Here is a 15,927-nt window from a genome sequence, read left to right on the forward strand (position 1 = left end):
TCTTTATAACAATCCCATGATACAGGCGCAAATGAGGAAACAGGGGCACTGGGAGTAAGTGACCCTCTTGGTCACACCTGTCACCCTGCTGATGAGGCAGAGCTCGGACTTGGACCCGGGCACTCAGACACCAGAGCCATGCTCCCAGCTGCTGTCCTTGCTGTCTCTCGGCCTTATTCATGTATTTGTACACGTCTCCTTAATTTCCCAGCTGTTTTCTCCTCTCTTAGGTTAAAAACCCACAAATCAGAAAATGTGTGTTTTCTTTAACTTTGTACAGAATCAGCACAGTGTTCTGGGCAACGAGATGAGTTGTATCTACTGAAAACAGCCATGATATTAATCAGGCATTTTGAAATTAAAAGCAAAAGTTTAAGAACTTAAAAACAAATGTCAACCAATTTCCTTATCTTTCTGATACCAACTCTTATTTTTCAGGTGTATTTGGGATCTGTAGTGAGCCTTATATGAAGTACGTGTGGAACGGCGAACTTCTGGATATAATTAAAAATACTGTCCATCGTGACTGGCTGCTGTATATTATTCATGGGTTCTGTGGGCAGTCAAGTATCCTTTTTTAAAAAAATTAAGATACATATTATTAAACTTACGCTGTACCAATTTGTAGAAAGCTATGTATGAATTATAAGATTACAATGATCTATGCATCCAACAGAACCTGTGCATTCCACGTAGTTGAAATACAAACAGGAATGCAGATCTACTATGTATACAGACAAGTAACAAGGAAGAAAACACTACGTGCATAGGAAGTGATACAGGTAGTAAGTATCATTCTTACCGGAGAGAAGGAGCAGAATCCCTGGCAGGTGGGGAGGATCGGGCAGGCTCCCAGGGAAGGTTGAACTTGGCCTGGCCTCAGTCAGAAGGCAGGCCTTGGCAGTGAGATCGTGGATTGAGAAAGCACCATGAATGTGGAGATGGAAACGCTCATGGGAGTGTACTTGTGGTTTGTCTATATCGATAAAACCCCTGGGAGGTACAGGGTAGTGGGAAGGAGATCGTTTAGGGGGAGTCAGACTGCCAGTCACCAGATTGCTTTGGTAGTCGGACCAAGGACTTTGGGTTTGGTGCTAGAGCTTTTGAAAGTTTTTTTTCAAGAGGGTAACATACAAATTAGTACTTAGGAAGCTTGAGTGGATAGCTGTTATCAAGGTGGATTAAGTAAAATGAGACTAGAACAAGGGACACTTGTTAGGAAAAGATTGCAGTGGTTCAGGCATAATGTAATGAAGGTCTGGATTAGGGCATAGTAGATTAAATAGACATAGGTTGAGCCTTGGGTTAAGCTGATGAGTTCAATTTTATAAATACCTTTTGTCCTTGTATTTAATTTCGCTATGATGAAACCTCTCAAGAATGTGCTATTATGTTATGAGGTTTAGGAAGGCAGTGTCTTCTTTCTAGAAGTGGTGTTTAGGTTTTTCCTGTCCCCTTTTGGGATCATGTAGGGCATTTGTGCACCCAGCCTGCTTTCTAGTTGACATTCTTCCTTGTGTACTAGGTTTTTTAAAAACTTAGAGTGAAAACTTGAGACCATTAAGTGGGTGAATGTGATGAACCAATATTATGCTTTCTTGCATCAGAACTTTTGGGAGGAGTGGAGTCAGGGGGTAGAGCTGGAGAGATTAGCCTTGATGAGGACCTGTGCTGCCTTCTTTGTGGCAAATTAGGGCAAGGAGAGGCTAGATGTAGATGCAGAGGACTTCTGGAATGAAGATGAGTGAGATTTGTGTGCTACACTTGAAATGGCTCATTACTTTATAATCATTTTCAACCAGTGGGTGGTATTATCTGCTTGATCATTCACTGAATAATGAGATTTTGCTCTGAATTACTCTTTCTGCTTCCAAAAGTAAAATCAACCTGTAAAAGCACACAGTTTTCACCACCAAGAACAATAAAAAGAATGTGCTACAGTTTCTAAGGACAGTTTCTAAAAGGTAATTCTAAACTGTTATGTATTTCTCAAGAGCTAACTCAGGGCCTGGCATATATTAAGTACAATAAATGGTTTTTTTTTAAAGTAGTGAATAGCAGCATAGATTATAATTTTAAAGCTCGTTAGTTGAAATGTTGACTCCAGTCTCCCAGTTATCAAGCATTTAATGAATTCTGGAAGTCTATAATGAGGTAAAAGTCATTGCTGTTTACTGAACGTTTGCTATAGGCCAGGCAGTAGTAACCATCACACACATTACCTAACCTAGTCTTCCTAACCACCTAATAAAATTGGCTACTTTTTTTAGTACTTACACCATTTTACAGAAGATGAAATGGAGGCTCAGAAAGTTAAATAAGGTGACATAATTAATAAACTTTATTTTGATTAAACAGTTCCCAGTGTTCAGTTTTGCAGTTAGGTGACAAATTTGGGTACTCTCACTGTATTATAGTAACTCCATTCCCTCAGAGTTACCTATTGCTTCATAATTCAAACACCCTGTTAAGTGACATTTGCTCACTTCGACAGGTATATGGTCTCTGAAGACTAAGGAAGGATTAATTGTACCTGTTTACATCCATACTTGGCTATAAGGAGGGACCACAGGTCTTCCCTTGGCCGATAACCCTACATCTGGTTACCATTTCCTCTGAAGTTCATGGAAACCACTCCTTAGTGAGGTTTGTTTTTGCCTTAATACCTGCATAATTGGAAAGAACAGTTAGACCCAATGTTGTTCCATTCTTGGGTGGAGCTTTTTGGTGTTCTTTAACCTACTGGACAAAGTATATTGGGTATAATGATTCTCTTGGTTTGGTGTGACAGTCATGAATGCTAAACAGCTTTAACTTGATTTCCAAGAGCTGTTGATCTATGGACGACCTGTGTATGTCACTTTAATAGCTAGAAGATCCAGTAAGTTTGCTGGGACCCGTTTTCTCAAGAGAGGTGCAAACTGTGAGGTAAGATGGGAAAACAACAACACTGCTGGCAATTTAACTTTTTACATCAGCTTTGCTGGCAGGTGAAGGAAAGTGGAATTTTAGAAAGTGGAATTTCTTAGTTTGGGACATTATCAAGAGAATAATGAATTCTCTAGAGTATCGGAAACTTGTGAGAAATATGACTAATGTACAGATATTTTGAAAAATCAACTGTCTTAGAGTTATGCAATACCTTAGGGGGTTACGAAATGTCTAATGTTTTGGAGGATGAGTCATTTCTATAATATATGAAAACATGTAGTACGTATTTAGTGGAGAGACTAAAATAGCAAAGCACCTCCACCCAAGGAATAAATGGAAGGGAGCACTCATTGGGATGCATCCTTGATCAAAAGACTGAGCAGAGCAAGGCATGGGAAGCCCTTTACCCCCTTCCCTCTGCTTTAGTTTGGCTCAAGACAGACTCCTCCTCTACTCATCCCTAGAAAATAACAACAAATTTATCTGTCCTGCCTTCAGTCACGTAATGTCCTTTGAGTGTTCCATCTCTCTTTGCAATAGACAGCTTGAATCTTAGGCAGATGTGTGATTGAGTAGACAGATTGAGCAAGACATTGGGTTTTGATCCTGCCTTAAAATAGCAACATTTGTTCTTCAAATTATATCAACAGTGAACATAGTTATAACTGGTGCTTTAAGAAAAAAGCAGAATTTTGCAACTCTATTTTTTACTTTTGAATATTTCAAGGGTAATTAAACAGGTACATTATTAATGCCTCTAAAATTATTCTTTGTCATATCATTCATATACTTTTATAGGTAAAGCTATCTGAAGATTTTTTTTTTCTCTCCGTCAGGCATCTTTTATTTGAATCTCACTCTTTCTTTTGTCCTTTTATTCCTCCTTGGTCTTCAGAATTGAATTTTCATATTTCACTGGTCTTCCTAACCTCCTGGATAATTTCATGTGATTGGTTTTTTTTTTTTTGGTCTCCTTCTCTGCCATTTATATCACTCAAGCTGTTCTCTATCTATTTCTTGTATTATTAGCTATTTAATTTGATTTTTCCCTTGTCTATTCTCTGCTATTTTTAATTGCTTCCTTTATTGTATTTTAATGATTTTCCTTTTTTTAATATGCACATTGAATGTTGATCAACATTTACCTCTTTTAAAACATTCTAAGACTAGGAATTATATTTTCATTGTGTACTTGACATTTTTTCCATTAAAAAATTCTAAGGATATAAAATATTTTTAAATGCATGTTTCTTTCCAGGGTGATGTTGCAAATGAAGTGGAAACTGAACAAATACTCTGCGATGCTTCTGTCATATCTTTTACTGCAGGAAGTTATTCTTCTTATGTGCAAGTTAGAGGATCAGTTCCCTTGTACTGGTCTCAGGACATTTCAACTATGATGCCTAAGCCACCTATTACATGTGCGTGGAACAGTCTTTTTTAATAGTAACTCTTCTTTACCCACATTTAGAGATAGTGAACTACTATCACAGAAATCTCGTAAATGCTTGGGTTTTAATGAAGTTTTAGTACTGAAAATTAGATCATTTAGAAGAAGGACTACTAATATTTTTATGCAATAACTTTTATATATGTATTTTAAATTTTGGCCACTAGTAAATTATTTATATTATAAAATATAAATGTAATTATTTATATTCAGAAATGTAAGAATCATTCAAATTCAATAAATATATGAAGAATGATTGATAAGCTCGAGAGGAATTTGAGACATGAAACTACCAGAAGATTAGTAGAATTGCATTTCTTTAAACATTATAATGCAAAACAAAACACTGTACTTCTTTTATTCTTTCTTTACAGTTTTCATTCTGGTACTTACTCATTTTTTTTGTCCCCCCAGTGGATCAGGCAGATCCATTTGCCCATGTGGCTGCTCTTCACTTTGACCAGATGCTTCAGAGATTTGGCTCCCCCATCATCATCTTAAATTTAGTGAAGGTATGACATGCTATCTGTTTGGTTATGAAATTCAGTTACACTGGACAACATGGAGGGGTTTAACAAGCCTGCTTTGCCTCTCCCCAGAGGAGAGACTTGTGGATTTATCATGCTGTGATGGCTCACGGTGTCTGAACTGTCTGAGCCTCTGTCCTTTGGCCTCTGATTCCATGTGGCCTCTTCCCTGGGTACGTGGGAGAATCCGTGGTGTGTTCCCTAGGGAAGAGAGCAATGAGCATGTCAGTCTCCTGATTTTCTGGGGTGAACTAGGTGCGGGTGAAATTCTGCCTCAGCTTCTAGGACAGCTTGGAGAAGGAAACATGGAGATGAAACAGCCACAGCCTAGCCTTGATACACCCACTTCTGTTGACCATCCACAAGATCTGCTGGGCAAGATAATACGTGGTAATGGGATCTAAAGACTAGATTCAGAAATTGGGTGTGGTTGTAGCTCAAGGATCGGGTGCACAGAGTGGTGGTCTGGCTTCATAATTCTGTGCTTCCTTGTCAGAGTACACTGTCTGGTCAACGTATCTTGTGTATATGAGTAGGCAGTCAGGTCAAAGGCCTGGGGTAGAGGGCAGGGCGACTAGATAAGAAGAAATAAAAGGAATCCAAATCGGAAAAGAAGAAGTAAATCTGTCACTGTTCGCAGATGACATGATACTATACACAGAGAATCCTAAAGATGCTACCAGAAAACTACTAGAGCTAATCAATGAACTTGGTAATGTAGCAGGTTTCAAAATTAATGCACAGAAATCTCTTGCATTCTTATACACTAATGATGAAAAATCTGAAAGAGAAATTAAGGGAACACTCCCATTTACCATTGCAACAAAAAGAATAAAATACCTAAGAATAAACCTACCTAAGGAGACAAGAAATCTATATGCAGAAAACTATAAGACACTGGTGAAAGAAATTAAAGATGATACAAACAGATGGAGAGATACCATGTTCTTGGATTGGAAGAATCAACATTGTGAAAATGACTATACTACCCAAAGCAATCTACAGATTCAGTGCAATCCTTATCAAACTACCAATGGCATTTTTCACAGAGCTAGAACAAAAAATTTCACAATTTGTATGGAAACACAAAAGACCCCAAACAGCCAAAGCAATCTTGAGAATGAAAAATGGAGCTGGAGGAATCAGGCTCCCAGAGTTCAGACTATACTATAAAGCTACAGTCATCAAGACAGTATGGTACTGGCACAAAAACAGAAATATAGATCAATGGAACAGGATAGAAAGCCCAGAGATAAACCCATACACATGTTGTCACCTTATCTTTGGTAAAGAAGGCAAGAGTATACAATGGAGTAAAGATAGCCTCTTCAGTAAGTGGTGCTGGGAAAACTGGACAGCTACATGTAAAAGAATGAAATTAGAACACTTCCTAACACCATACACAAAAATAAACTCAAAATGGATTAAAGACCTAAATGTAAGGCCAGACACTATCAAACTCTTAGAGGAAAACATAGGCATGTACACTCTATGACATAAATCACAGCAAGATCCTTTTTGACCCACCTCCTAGAGAAATGGAAATAAAAACAAAAATAAACCAATGGGACCTAATGAAACTTCAGAGCTTTTGCACAGCAAAGGACACCATAAACAAGACCAAAAGACAACCCTCAGAATGGGAGAAAATATTTGCAAATGAAGCAACTGGCAAAGAATTAATCTCCAAAATTTACAAGCCGTTCATGCAGCTCAATAACAAAAAAACAAACAACTCAATCCAAAAATGGGCAGAAGACCTAAATAGACATTTCTCTCAAGAAGATATACATATTGCCAACAAACACATGGAAGAATGATCAACATCACTAATCATTAGAGAAATGCAAATCAAAACTACAATGAGGTATCACCTCACACCAGTCAGAATGGCCATCATCAAAAAAATCTACAAACAATGAATGCTGGAGAGGGTGTGGAGAAAAGGGAACCCTCTTGCGCTGTTGGTGGGAATGTAAATTGATACAGCCACTATGGAGAACAATATGGAGGTTCCTTAAAAAAGTACAAATAGAACTACCATATGACCCAGCAATCCCACTACTGGGCATATACCCTGAGAAAACCATAATTCATAAAGAGTCATGTACCACAATGTTCATTGCAGCTCTGTTTACAATAGCCAGGACATGGAAGCAACCTGTGTCCATTGACAGATGAATGGATAAAGAAGATGTGGCACACATATACAATGGAATATTACTCAGCCATAAAAAGAAATGAAATTGAGTTATTTGCAGTGAGGTGTATGGACCTAGAGTCTGTCATACAGAGTGAAGTAAGTCAGAAAGGGAAAAACAAATACTGTATGCTAACACATATACATGGAACCAAGAAAAAAAAATGGTTCTGAAAAACCTAGGGGCAGGACAGGAATAAAGACACAGACATAGAGAATGGACTTGAGGACACAGGGAGTGGGAAGGGTAAGCTGGGACGAAGTGAGAGAGTGGCATGGACATATATACACTACCAAATGTAAAATAGCTAGCTAGTGGGAAGCAGCTGCATAGCACAGGGAGATCAGCTCGGTGCTTTTGTCCACCTAGAGGGGTGGGATAGGGAGCGTGAGAAGGAGACGACGCAAGAGGGAGGAGATACGGGGATGTAAGTATACGTATAGCTGATCACTTTGTTATAAAGCAGAAACTAACACACCATTGTAAAGCAATTGTACTCCAATAAAGATGTTAAAAAATGTCACAAACCAATAATAAAATAGTACTGAATTTTGTATTTTAAAAACAAACAAATCATAGCCGTCTCTGTTGCAATGAAATGAAATGGAAGAATCTCATTCTGCGGCCAGGAAAGCTCTGAGTATATGAAAAGCAAGGGTTTTGCTATATTATGTTTGTGGCAGTTGGCCGACAAACTAGTAGTATCTGAGATTATTCTGAGAAGTTGGTTAGTAAGTATAATTCAATTTAATTAAAAACCAAGGAATCCTATGTCCATTTAGTCCACCATTTGACAAGCAGTTTTGAAGGTTTCCTTTGTGCCAGGGCAATCATAGAAGCAGTGGCTGCCTTCCCAGGGCTACCAGTCTAACAGAGGAGATGGTGAAGTGATGCAGAGGTACCGACACTGGGTTATGATGCTATGAGAGCTTATAAGGGGAAAGAAGTCTTCCCTGAGGAAACGATGAGTCAGCTCAGCCTGACCGAAGAGGCATTAACAAGGCCAAGAAGAAAGAGAACAGCAGGTACAAAGGCCCTGAGACAGGAAGGGATTTGGTGGATTTAAGGAAGAAAAGGCTTGTCTGGCTGGGTCCCAGAGGATGAGGGAGTTATGCCAGACATGGAGAGCCTTGTAGGGTGTGTTAACGAGTCTGGTCTTTATCCTGACTTTCCAAAACGATTGAAGGTTTTGTATGGCTGAGAGGATGGTGATCAGATTTCTGTTTTGAAAAGATTGTCCTGACCTCAATCTAGAGAATGAATGGATTGGTACAAGGCTAAAGTCTATGTTGGAAGACCACATAGGTGGCTGTTAGAATTTTCCAGAAAAGGGTAACTGGCCTAAACTCGGGTGGTGTGGTAGAGGTGGAGAGAAGTGGACACAGGCAGTAGACTCAGTGATGAGCTGGGTCTGAGATGAGGGAGAGGGAGATGTCAGGCTTGATTCCTAGGTTTCTGGCGAGTATCAGGTGGATGGATGCTGAAGCCATTCGCTGAGCCAGGGACCATGGACTCAGTCTGTGAGGGAAGATGGTGAGTACGGTTTGGATGTGCTGAGGTTTAAGATGGATTGAGTCCTGTCAGAGGAGCTGGCAAGTGAGTGGCCGGTGTGTGAGATAGAAGCTCAGGAGAGAGGTCTGGGCTGAGATGTGATTTTGTGGCTCATGTGTGTCCCAGCGATATTTGAAGACATGGGCATGGAGGTGATGCCCATTTAGAGGGTTCAGAGTGGGAAGAGGGAAGAGCCTCCAGTCTTGTCTTGAGGACCCCCCAGCTCTTAATGTCCAGTTAGAGCAGGCGGAGTCTGTAAAGGAGCCTGGGAAAGAACAGACAGAAAAGTGGGAGGAAAACCAGGTGAGCGCTGTGTTATGACAACTAAGAGAAAGCGTGTTTCATGATGAAGGAAGTAAGCAATCAGCAGTGGCAAAGGCTGCTGACAGGTCAAGTCAGATGAAAACAGGAAATATGCTCCTTGGTGTTACCCACACTGAGAGCACTGACTGAAGTGGACTGAGCTGTAGGAGGACTTCCCTCGTCCTGGGGAAATGAAGTACCTAATGAAAAATGAAGAAGAGTTGGTGTTTTCATCAGTATGTTTTTTTGTTTTTGTTTTTTTAAGAGAGCATAATGCTGTGTTTAAAAGCCTGTGGGAAGGATCCATTTGGGATCCTTGAGAGGTATAAAACACAGGAGAGAGAAAGGACGATCAGGGGCATCATGTGCTTCAGAAAGGAGGAAATCTGAAACATGGAGGGAGGAATTATTTTAATGGGAGGACAGAGAATAGTAAGGGTGTGTGCATGTGTGTGTGTGTGTATTGTGTTGTGTACGCGTACATGCTCCTTCCTGATGACTTTAACTTCTCTTTGAGGTAAGAGGGAAGGTCACCTGCTCAGAGCAGAGGTTTGAGGGTGGTGGAAGTTTCACAGCCTTCATGTATGTGCGAGGGTGGATTGACCAGAGACCTCCAGGCAATGCTAAGGGCTAATTTCAGGTTGGTGATCAGGATTTCTTTCTTTCTTTCTTTCTTTTTTTAAATTAATTAATTTATTTTTGGCTGTGTTGGGTCTTTGTTGCTGCACGTGGGCTTTCTCTAGTTGCAGTGAGTAGGGGCTACTCTTTGTTGTGGTGCGTGGGCTTCTCATTACGGTGGCTTCTCTTGTTGCGGAGCACGGGCTCCAGGTGTGTGGGCTTCAGTAGTTGCAGCACACGGGCTCAGTAGTTGTGGCTCGTGGGCTCTAGAGTGCAGGCTCAGGAGTTGTGGCACATGGGCTTAGTTGCTCCGCGGCATGTGGGATCTTCCAGGACCAAGGATCGAACCTGTGTCCCCTGCATTGGCAGGCAGATTCTTAACCACTGCGCCACGAGGGAAGTCCCCCACGATTTCTTAAGTTCTGCTATTGCCTGACTTTTCCTGGCAGGGCTTGTGTATGGCTGTGAGCACAGAGGAAGTAGATAATTGGATTCGTTCAGTTCTGCCAGGCAGGCATGATGTAGAAAGACAGATAATAGGAGTTTTGGATTTTGGCGGAAGTCTAATTGAAGCAGACCATGAAACCTGAGCTGGAGGAGGGGGAGTGATGGAGAGGGTGATGGAGAAAGCAGTGCTGTCGGTGGACTGGGGTCCTGGTGAGGTGGGGTGTTTAAAACAAGCCATCTGAGAATAAAAGAGATTCTGGATAAGAAATGTTGAAGGCAGAGGAGTTACCTGTGGTGATGACTTGATCTGAGATGTGAGGGTGGGAAGGATGGCTTAGCTAGAGTGGAGGAGGAGCAGGTACTGGGAGCCGCCCAGGCTGGGGGCACAGACCGAGATCCAGTTGTGGGGAGAGGACCCTAGAACTAAGTGTGAGGGTTCAGAGGAGAAGGGCGTGTGTGTGCCTGCGAGCGTGTGGCTCGGGGGAGGGGAGTGGGGAGGCGGGGCTGGGGACAGTGAGGCAGGAAGCTTTATTTCTTCCTTTGTTGCTCTTTGCTTTATGACATTATTGCATCCTATCAGGGATTGACTTTGTAAAATAAATCATTCAGGTATTAAATACATCGTTTTTTAGACTTTTGTTCACATCAGTTCAGAAGTTTCATTTTCACGTCTCTCCCCCTATCAACTCAGAGTAACATACGGCAATAGGTGGATGATCCACAACCTCAGCCTGATATTGAACAGTAGCTATAAGAGACATAATCAAAAAATTCAAAAGGAAAACTCTAGTAATAACCCTCATGAACATTTTTCTAGTAAACTATAAGCAATAAGATGTTGTTAGTATAGAAATAAATTATTGCTGAAGCACTAAATTACAAGGTTATCGCTAGAACATAAACATCGACCTTAATTAGTGAATTTTCTTCATATTTTACAGTTTGGTTAAAAGCTATGGTTAAGTGGACATTCAGTTTATCATGTTTGAAGTAATCTATTTCTCTATTAAATATGCAGGTTCAAAATATAATATCAGATACGTGTGGTTGTAAAGTGTTCCTGCCCAGCTTTCTCAAATGAACATTTATTTCTTAGTATTTAAAGGGCAGTCAGTGGATTTTAAAATTGTCCTTGTTTATTGTTTCATTGCCATAAAAATCCTGGCAATAACTAGAAAATTGTTTGGAGATTAAGTTGCTGTTTTGTAGAATAGAAAAAAATGTTCTGTTGTTTTTGTCATTAGTTATTTTATTCATAGGATAAACGAAGATGTTTATTCAGTTCACTTAGAACTCATTAACTTGTCAAAGAATGTGTGTATGTGTGCGTGTGTGTGTGTAGCATGATATCAATGGATATTCACTCTTTATTCTGCCTCCGTATGAAGTGTCTAAAGTGGAATACTTCTCTTGATTTCTTTTCTCTTTTGCCCTGTCTTGTGTACTATCTCCTGCCCTCTCTCCACTCCACCATGTGGGGGTTTGAGACACTGCTTGTCAGACATTTTGGAGCAATCCTTATACTGTCAGTGCTGCTACTGGGGATCAGTAGGAAGCCAACCAGGGATCTGATGTCATTGTACATCAGAGGACTTTAATCTGGGGTCCATGGATGGCCATTGAGGGGGGTGTCTCTGAACCCTTTGAAACAATCACTTGCATATGTGAAGTTTCCATCTGGTTGTTAAAGGGGTCTGTGACCAAAGAAGGTCGATGAAACAATCCACTAGCTAATCCACTGTGGGCAGACAATGCATAAAGCAGATTCTTTACGTAGAGATGATTGAAAGTTGATGAAATAACCTTATCCCTCCATCTCATTAAATGTCAGATTTGATATAAGAAATTCAAAAACTTTTTGTTTCTCTAGTTGGCTTAAAGTGCTTTTGAGAAAGTTACAGGTATACAATTTAATTTTCTCAGATGTAAAAATAAGCTAAATATTTGTTCATCCCAAACTGATTTAATGCTGTTCTTAATCAGTTCTTATCTAATTCCTCCATATATACAGCTGTGCAAAATAGACACCCTTTTTCTGTTTCCTCAGTGATTATCTAATTAAATTCATGACAGTTGAAAAGTAATCACCATGGTTGAAAACAGTGTAGACCTATTTTGATGCCAGCAATAGTACCTCAGTGCTGTATCCATATTGCTGAATTAATTGTTTTTTGTTTGTTTCTATGTGAAGTCCTGATCAGGATAACAATAAAGTTAATTTTTATTAATCCTTACCATGTGTCATATGCTCTGATAAGAAGCTATCATGTTCCATCTCATTTAAACCTCACATTAATCCTTTAAGTGAGATACTACTGTTACCCATTTTACAGACGAAGAAATGGAGGCCCAGGAAAGTTGAGAACCTTGCTCAAGGCCATGTGGCTGGTAAGAGGCAGAGCCAGCACTCCAACCACAAAGCTGGACACTATGCACCAGCTCCTCTTGAATGGGAGGCAGTATGATATCTAAGGAGCTACAGCAGGCAAGGAGGTGGACAGTCAGGTTTAGTCCCATGAACGCCTCTCACTTCAGTTCATCCAGCCACAGTGTAAAAGGGGAAGACATGGCTGCCTTGGCTACCTCACGGGGATTTTATGAGAGTCAAGTTTAAAAGCCTATGAACGGGACTTCCCTGGTGGCCCAGTGGTTAAGAATCCACTTGCCAGTGCAGGAGACACAGGTTCAAGCCCTGGTCCGGGAAGATCCCACATGCCGCGGAGCAACTAAGCCCACGTCACAATTACTGAGCCTGCGCTCTAGAGCCCGTGAGCCACAACTACTGAGCCCGTGTGCTGCAACTACTGAAGCCCGTGCACCAAGAGCCCGTGCTCCACAACAAGAGAAGCCACCACAATGGGAAGCCCACGCACCGCAATGAAGAGTAAGCCCCCGCTCACCGCAACTGGAGAAAGCCCGCACACAGCAACGAAGACCCAACACAGCCAAAAAAAAAAAAAAAAAAGCCTATGAAGCCTGCGAAAGCGTTCTCCGCTCTGCAGAGTTTGGGGATTAGCCATCTAGGCCCAGTTGATTTCTCTCCGGTCCTTAGCTGGCTGGGGTTGGAGGTTCCTTTCTTCTGGTCCTTGGGAAGTTCTCCTTTGCCAAAGTGGAGTATGGAGTGTGGAGTGTGTAGGACAGGCCTGTGTAGGGTGAGCTGGCCTTCTTGGGACTGTAGGAGGTTATGAGGAAGAAATCTGATCTCCTTGAGTCTTTAATGCTCATTATCTGTTGACTGTAATTCAGTGATGCATTTATTTCTTTGCATTTATATTATTTTAATTTGAGTAGGTAGGTTTCATTTTTGTATATTTAGCACTTCAGCTTTTTGTCTTAGTGGCAAAGTTATGTTAAAAGTCTGTTCCTCTGATTTAAGGTAGTTAGAACACTGAAAATGTTTAATTTTTGGTAAAGGAACGAGAGAAAAGAAAGCATGAGAGAATTTTGAGTGAAGAACTCGTAGCTGCTGTGACCTACCTCAACCAGTTTTTGCCTCCCGAGCACACGATTATTTATATTCCTTGGGATATGGCCAAGTACACCAAAAGGTGAGCAGATGCTCATACGTCTGGTTATATTTTCCTCCTCTTGTGATGTAAAATAGCAGGAAGCTGATCTCTCTGGTAAAGTGAATGTTACTTTTTTCATTTCCTTTGTGAACCGGCTTGAGGGGCTGTTTAACTGCTGGTGTATAATTTGAGGGCTTAAATTAGTTGACCAAATTCTTTTTGCCCACCATTTTTACCATTTAGAAATTCTCTTTGAAGTATCTAGTGACCTCAGAACATCTTTACTCTGCTGCTTTTCCTTAAAGGCATTAGTTTCACTTTTTTCTATTTCATTCTTTCTCCCTGTTTAATCACTTTCTCAGACACCGCTTTCACATTATCTCACGCATGGATGAACCAGCACTAACTCTTGACTGTTTATAGTAAATCCAAACCCCTTAGTGTAATGTTAAAGCCCCATCACCTGGTTGGTTCCAGAATGCATAACTTCTTTATTCCCAGGGCTGTTCTGTTCCTGAAAAGCTAACCTTCATGTTCTGTCCCCAGTGCAGCAGCCAAGGTCCAATTCTGGAACCTTCGTGCCTGTTGTTGTTTCCCCCTGCCCTCCGCTGGCTGCTTTCCCACCTCTCTGTCAAGATCTGATTCAAAACTCATCTCATCCAAGGAACTTGCATTCATTTACGAGGGGTCATACAAACATTAGGCTCATATTGAGGTCTCCGTTATTTTTAAATGTCACTGTATTGTTTTGCACTTGACTCGTACTTTTTTCTGAATCATTTTATGTAGTTAGATACATGCATGTGTGCACACACAGAAACATACACACACACACACACACACACACACACACACACTTTCCTGTAGTATAAGCCTGGTTGCAGGTTGGTGCCATTAGTAGTAATTTATTTTCCAGTGTTTTCTTCCCCTTCCACTGCACTGTGCATTGTGCTCTCTTCACATTTCATGAATCCATATTTAACTGACTGTACTCTTGGGGAGTGAAAGGCTTTGGGAAAAGCTCTTGCAGGGGGATGTCATGTGCCCGAGTTTAAAGGCTTGCCAATAGTTGCTGTCGAGTTACAGGCCCTTCATGTCTCCTTGCGCCAAATCTTGCTAGTTATTGAGTACACATTGCATTCTAGAAATTAATTCTTACAATGTTCCTATTGAGTACAAACCAGAGATTTAAAAAATTAAATCCCTGAGTGTCATTACTGTAGACTTTACTTTAGATATGAGAATAAATATGTATTAAGACGTGGGCTCTTCTCACTTCTCTTCATTCTTCCTCCTTGCCCTCAGCAAGCTGTGTAATGTTCTGGATCGCCTGAATGTGATTGCAGAAAGTGTGGTGAAGAAAACAGGCTTCTTTGTAAACCGCCCTGATTCATACTGTAGCATTTTGCGGCCAGATGAAAAGTATGTATGGTGTTTTAAAACCTAAAAGAAATCAAGAATTTTGCTCTTACAGATAAAAAGTATTCTAAATATGAGCAGTTTGACTCCTTGGAAGATGGATGACTTTATTCCTTTGGGGAGACAAGACACGCAGCCCATGGGACTGTGGAATGAACATTCTTGATGGCATGCAGTTTCCTCTGCGGGTATATACCCTGAGATGGAAGCCATGGAATCTGTTGCTTCTTAGAATAAACATTACATAAAATATTTCTGTAAAATAAAATTTTCTGTAATGAATTCTATTCTTCAGTATTAAATAGGAGCAGGAAAATTTTTCTAATAAACCAGTGTATACATTAGTATTTAAACTAACATTTTAATGAAAATGTATCATTGTATTATAGTTAGTTGCTCACAAGTCTTTCCTCATTACTACTTTGTGAGCTCCTTCAGATCAAGCAAATGTGCTTTATTTATCTTTTAAGGGACCAATATTATATATTTTCAGTATTTTATTTTCAGTTAGTAAAGTTAACTATAATGGTAAACACACACACACACACACACACACACAGAAAGCAAAAACAAAAAACAACCAACTACTAATGTGTACATCTTTGCAAGTAATCCTTTTGTTATAGTTTGAATTTCGGGGCACCTGTGACCAGGGTCCCCAAGACCACTCCCAGGCTCAGTGATTCACTAGGAGAACTCAAAGGACCCAGCATATTGTTGTTCTCTTGGCTGTGATTTATTACTACCAAGCAAAACAAAGCAAAAGTAGCCAAGGGAAAAGGCACATGGGATGAAGTCCAGAGAAAATCAGGGTCATGCTTCCAGAGTCCTCTCCTGGTAGAGGCACACAGAAAGCGCTAATCCCCCCAGCGACTTGTGGCGGTGTGTGTGTGAAATGTCGCCAGCCAGGGGAGATGATGAAAGACTTGGTGCCAGGGTATTTATTGGAGGTGGTCCTATAGGCAGCCTCT

General features: G+C 40.6%; 1 protein-coding gene across 1 annotated transcript in view; it reads left to right on the top strand.

Annotated features, from left to right (window-relative positions):
• The window catches only part of FIG4 (FIG4 phosphoinositide 5-phosphatase), a gene marked incomplete at its 5' end in the record, with an annotated part of 131,229 nt that overhangs the window by 44,817 nt on the left and 70,485 nt on the right, over positions 1-15,927 (top strand). The window contains 6 exons of the mRNA XM_079716333.1: positions 439-567; positions 2,828-2,928; positions 4,190-4,352; positions 4,796-4,893; positions 13,443-13,576; positions 14,843-14,959. Coding sequence (XP_079572459.1) covers positions 439-567; positions 2,828-2,928; positions 4,190-4,352; positions 4,796-4,893; positions 13,443-13,576; positions 14,843-14,959 — 742 coding nt within the window. The remainder of the gene's footprint in view (positions 1-438; positions 568-2,827; positions 2,929-4,189; positions 4,353-4,795; positions 4,894-13,442; positions 13,577-14,842; positions 14,960-15,927) is intronic.

The sequence above is a fragment of the Hyperoodon ampullatus genome (genome assembly GCF_949752795.1).
Source record: "Hyperoodon ampullatus genome assembly, chromosome: 12".
In the NCBI taxonomy this organism is placed as follows: domain Eukaryota; kingdom Metazoa; phylum Chordata; class Mammalia; order Artiodactyla; family Ziphiidae; genus Hyperoodon; species Hyperoodon ampullatus.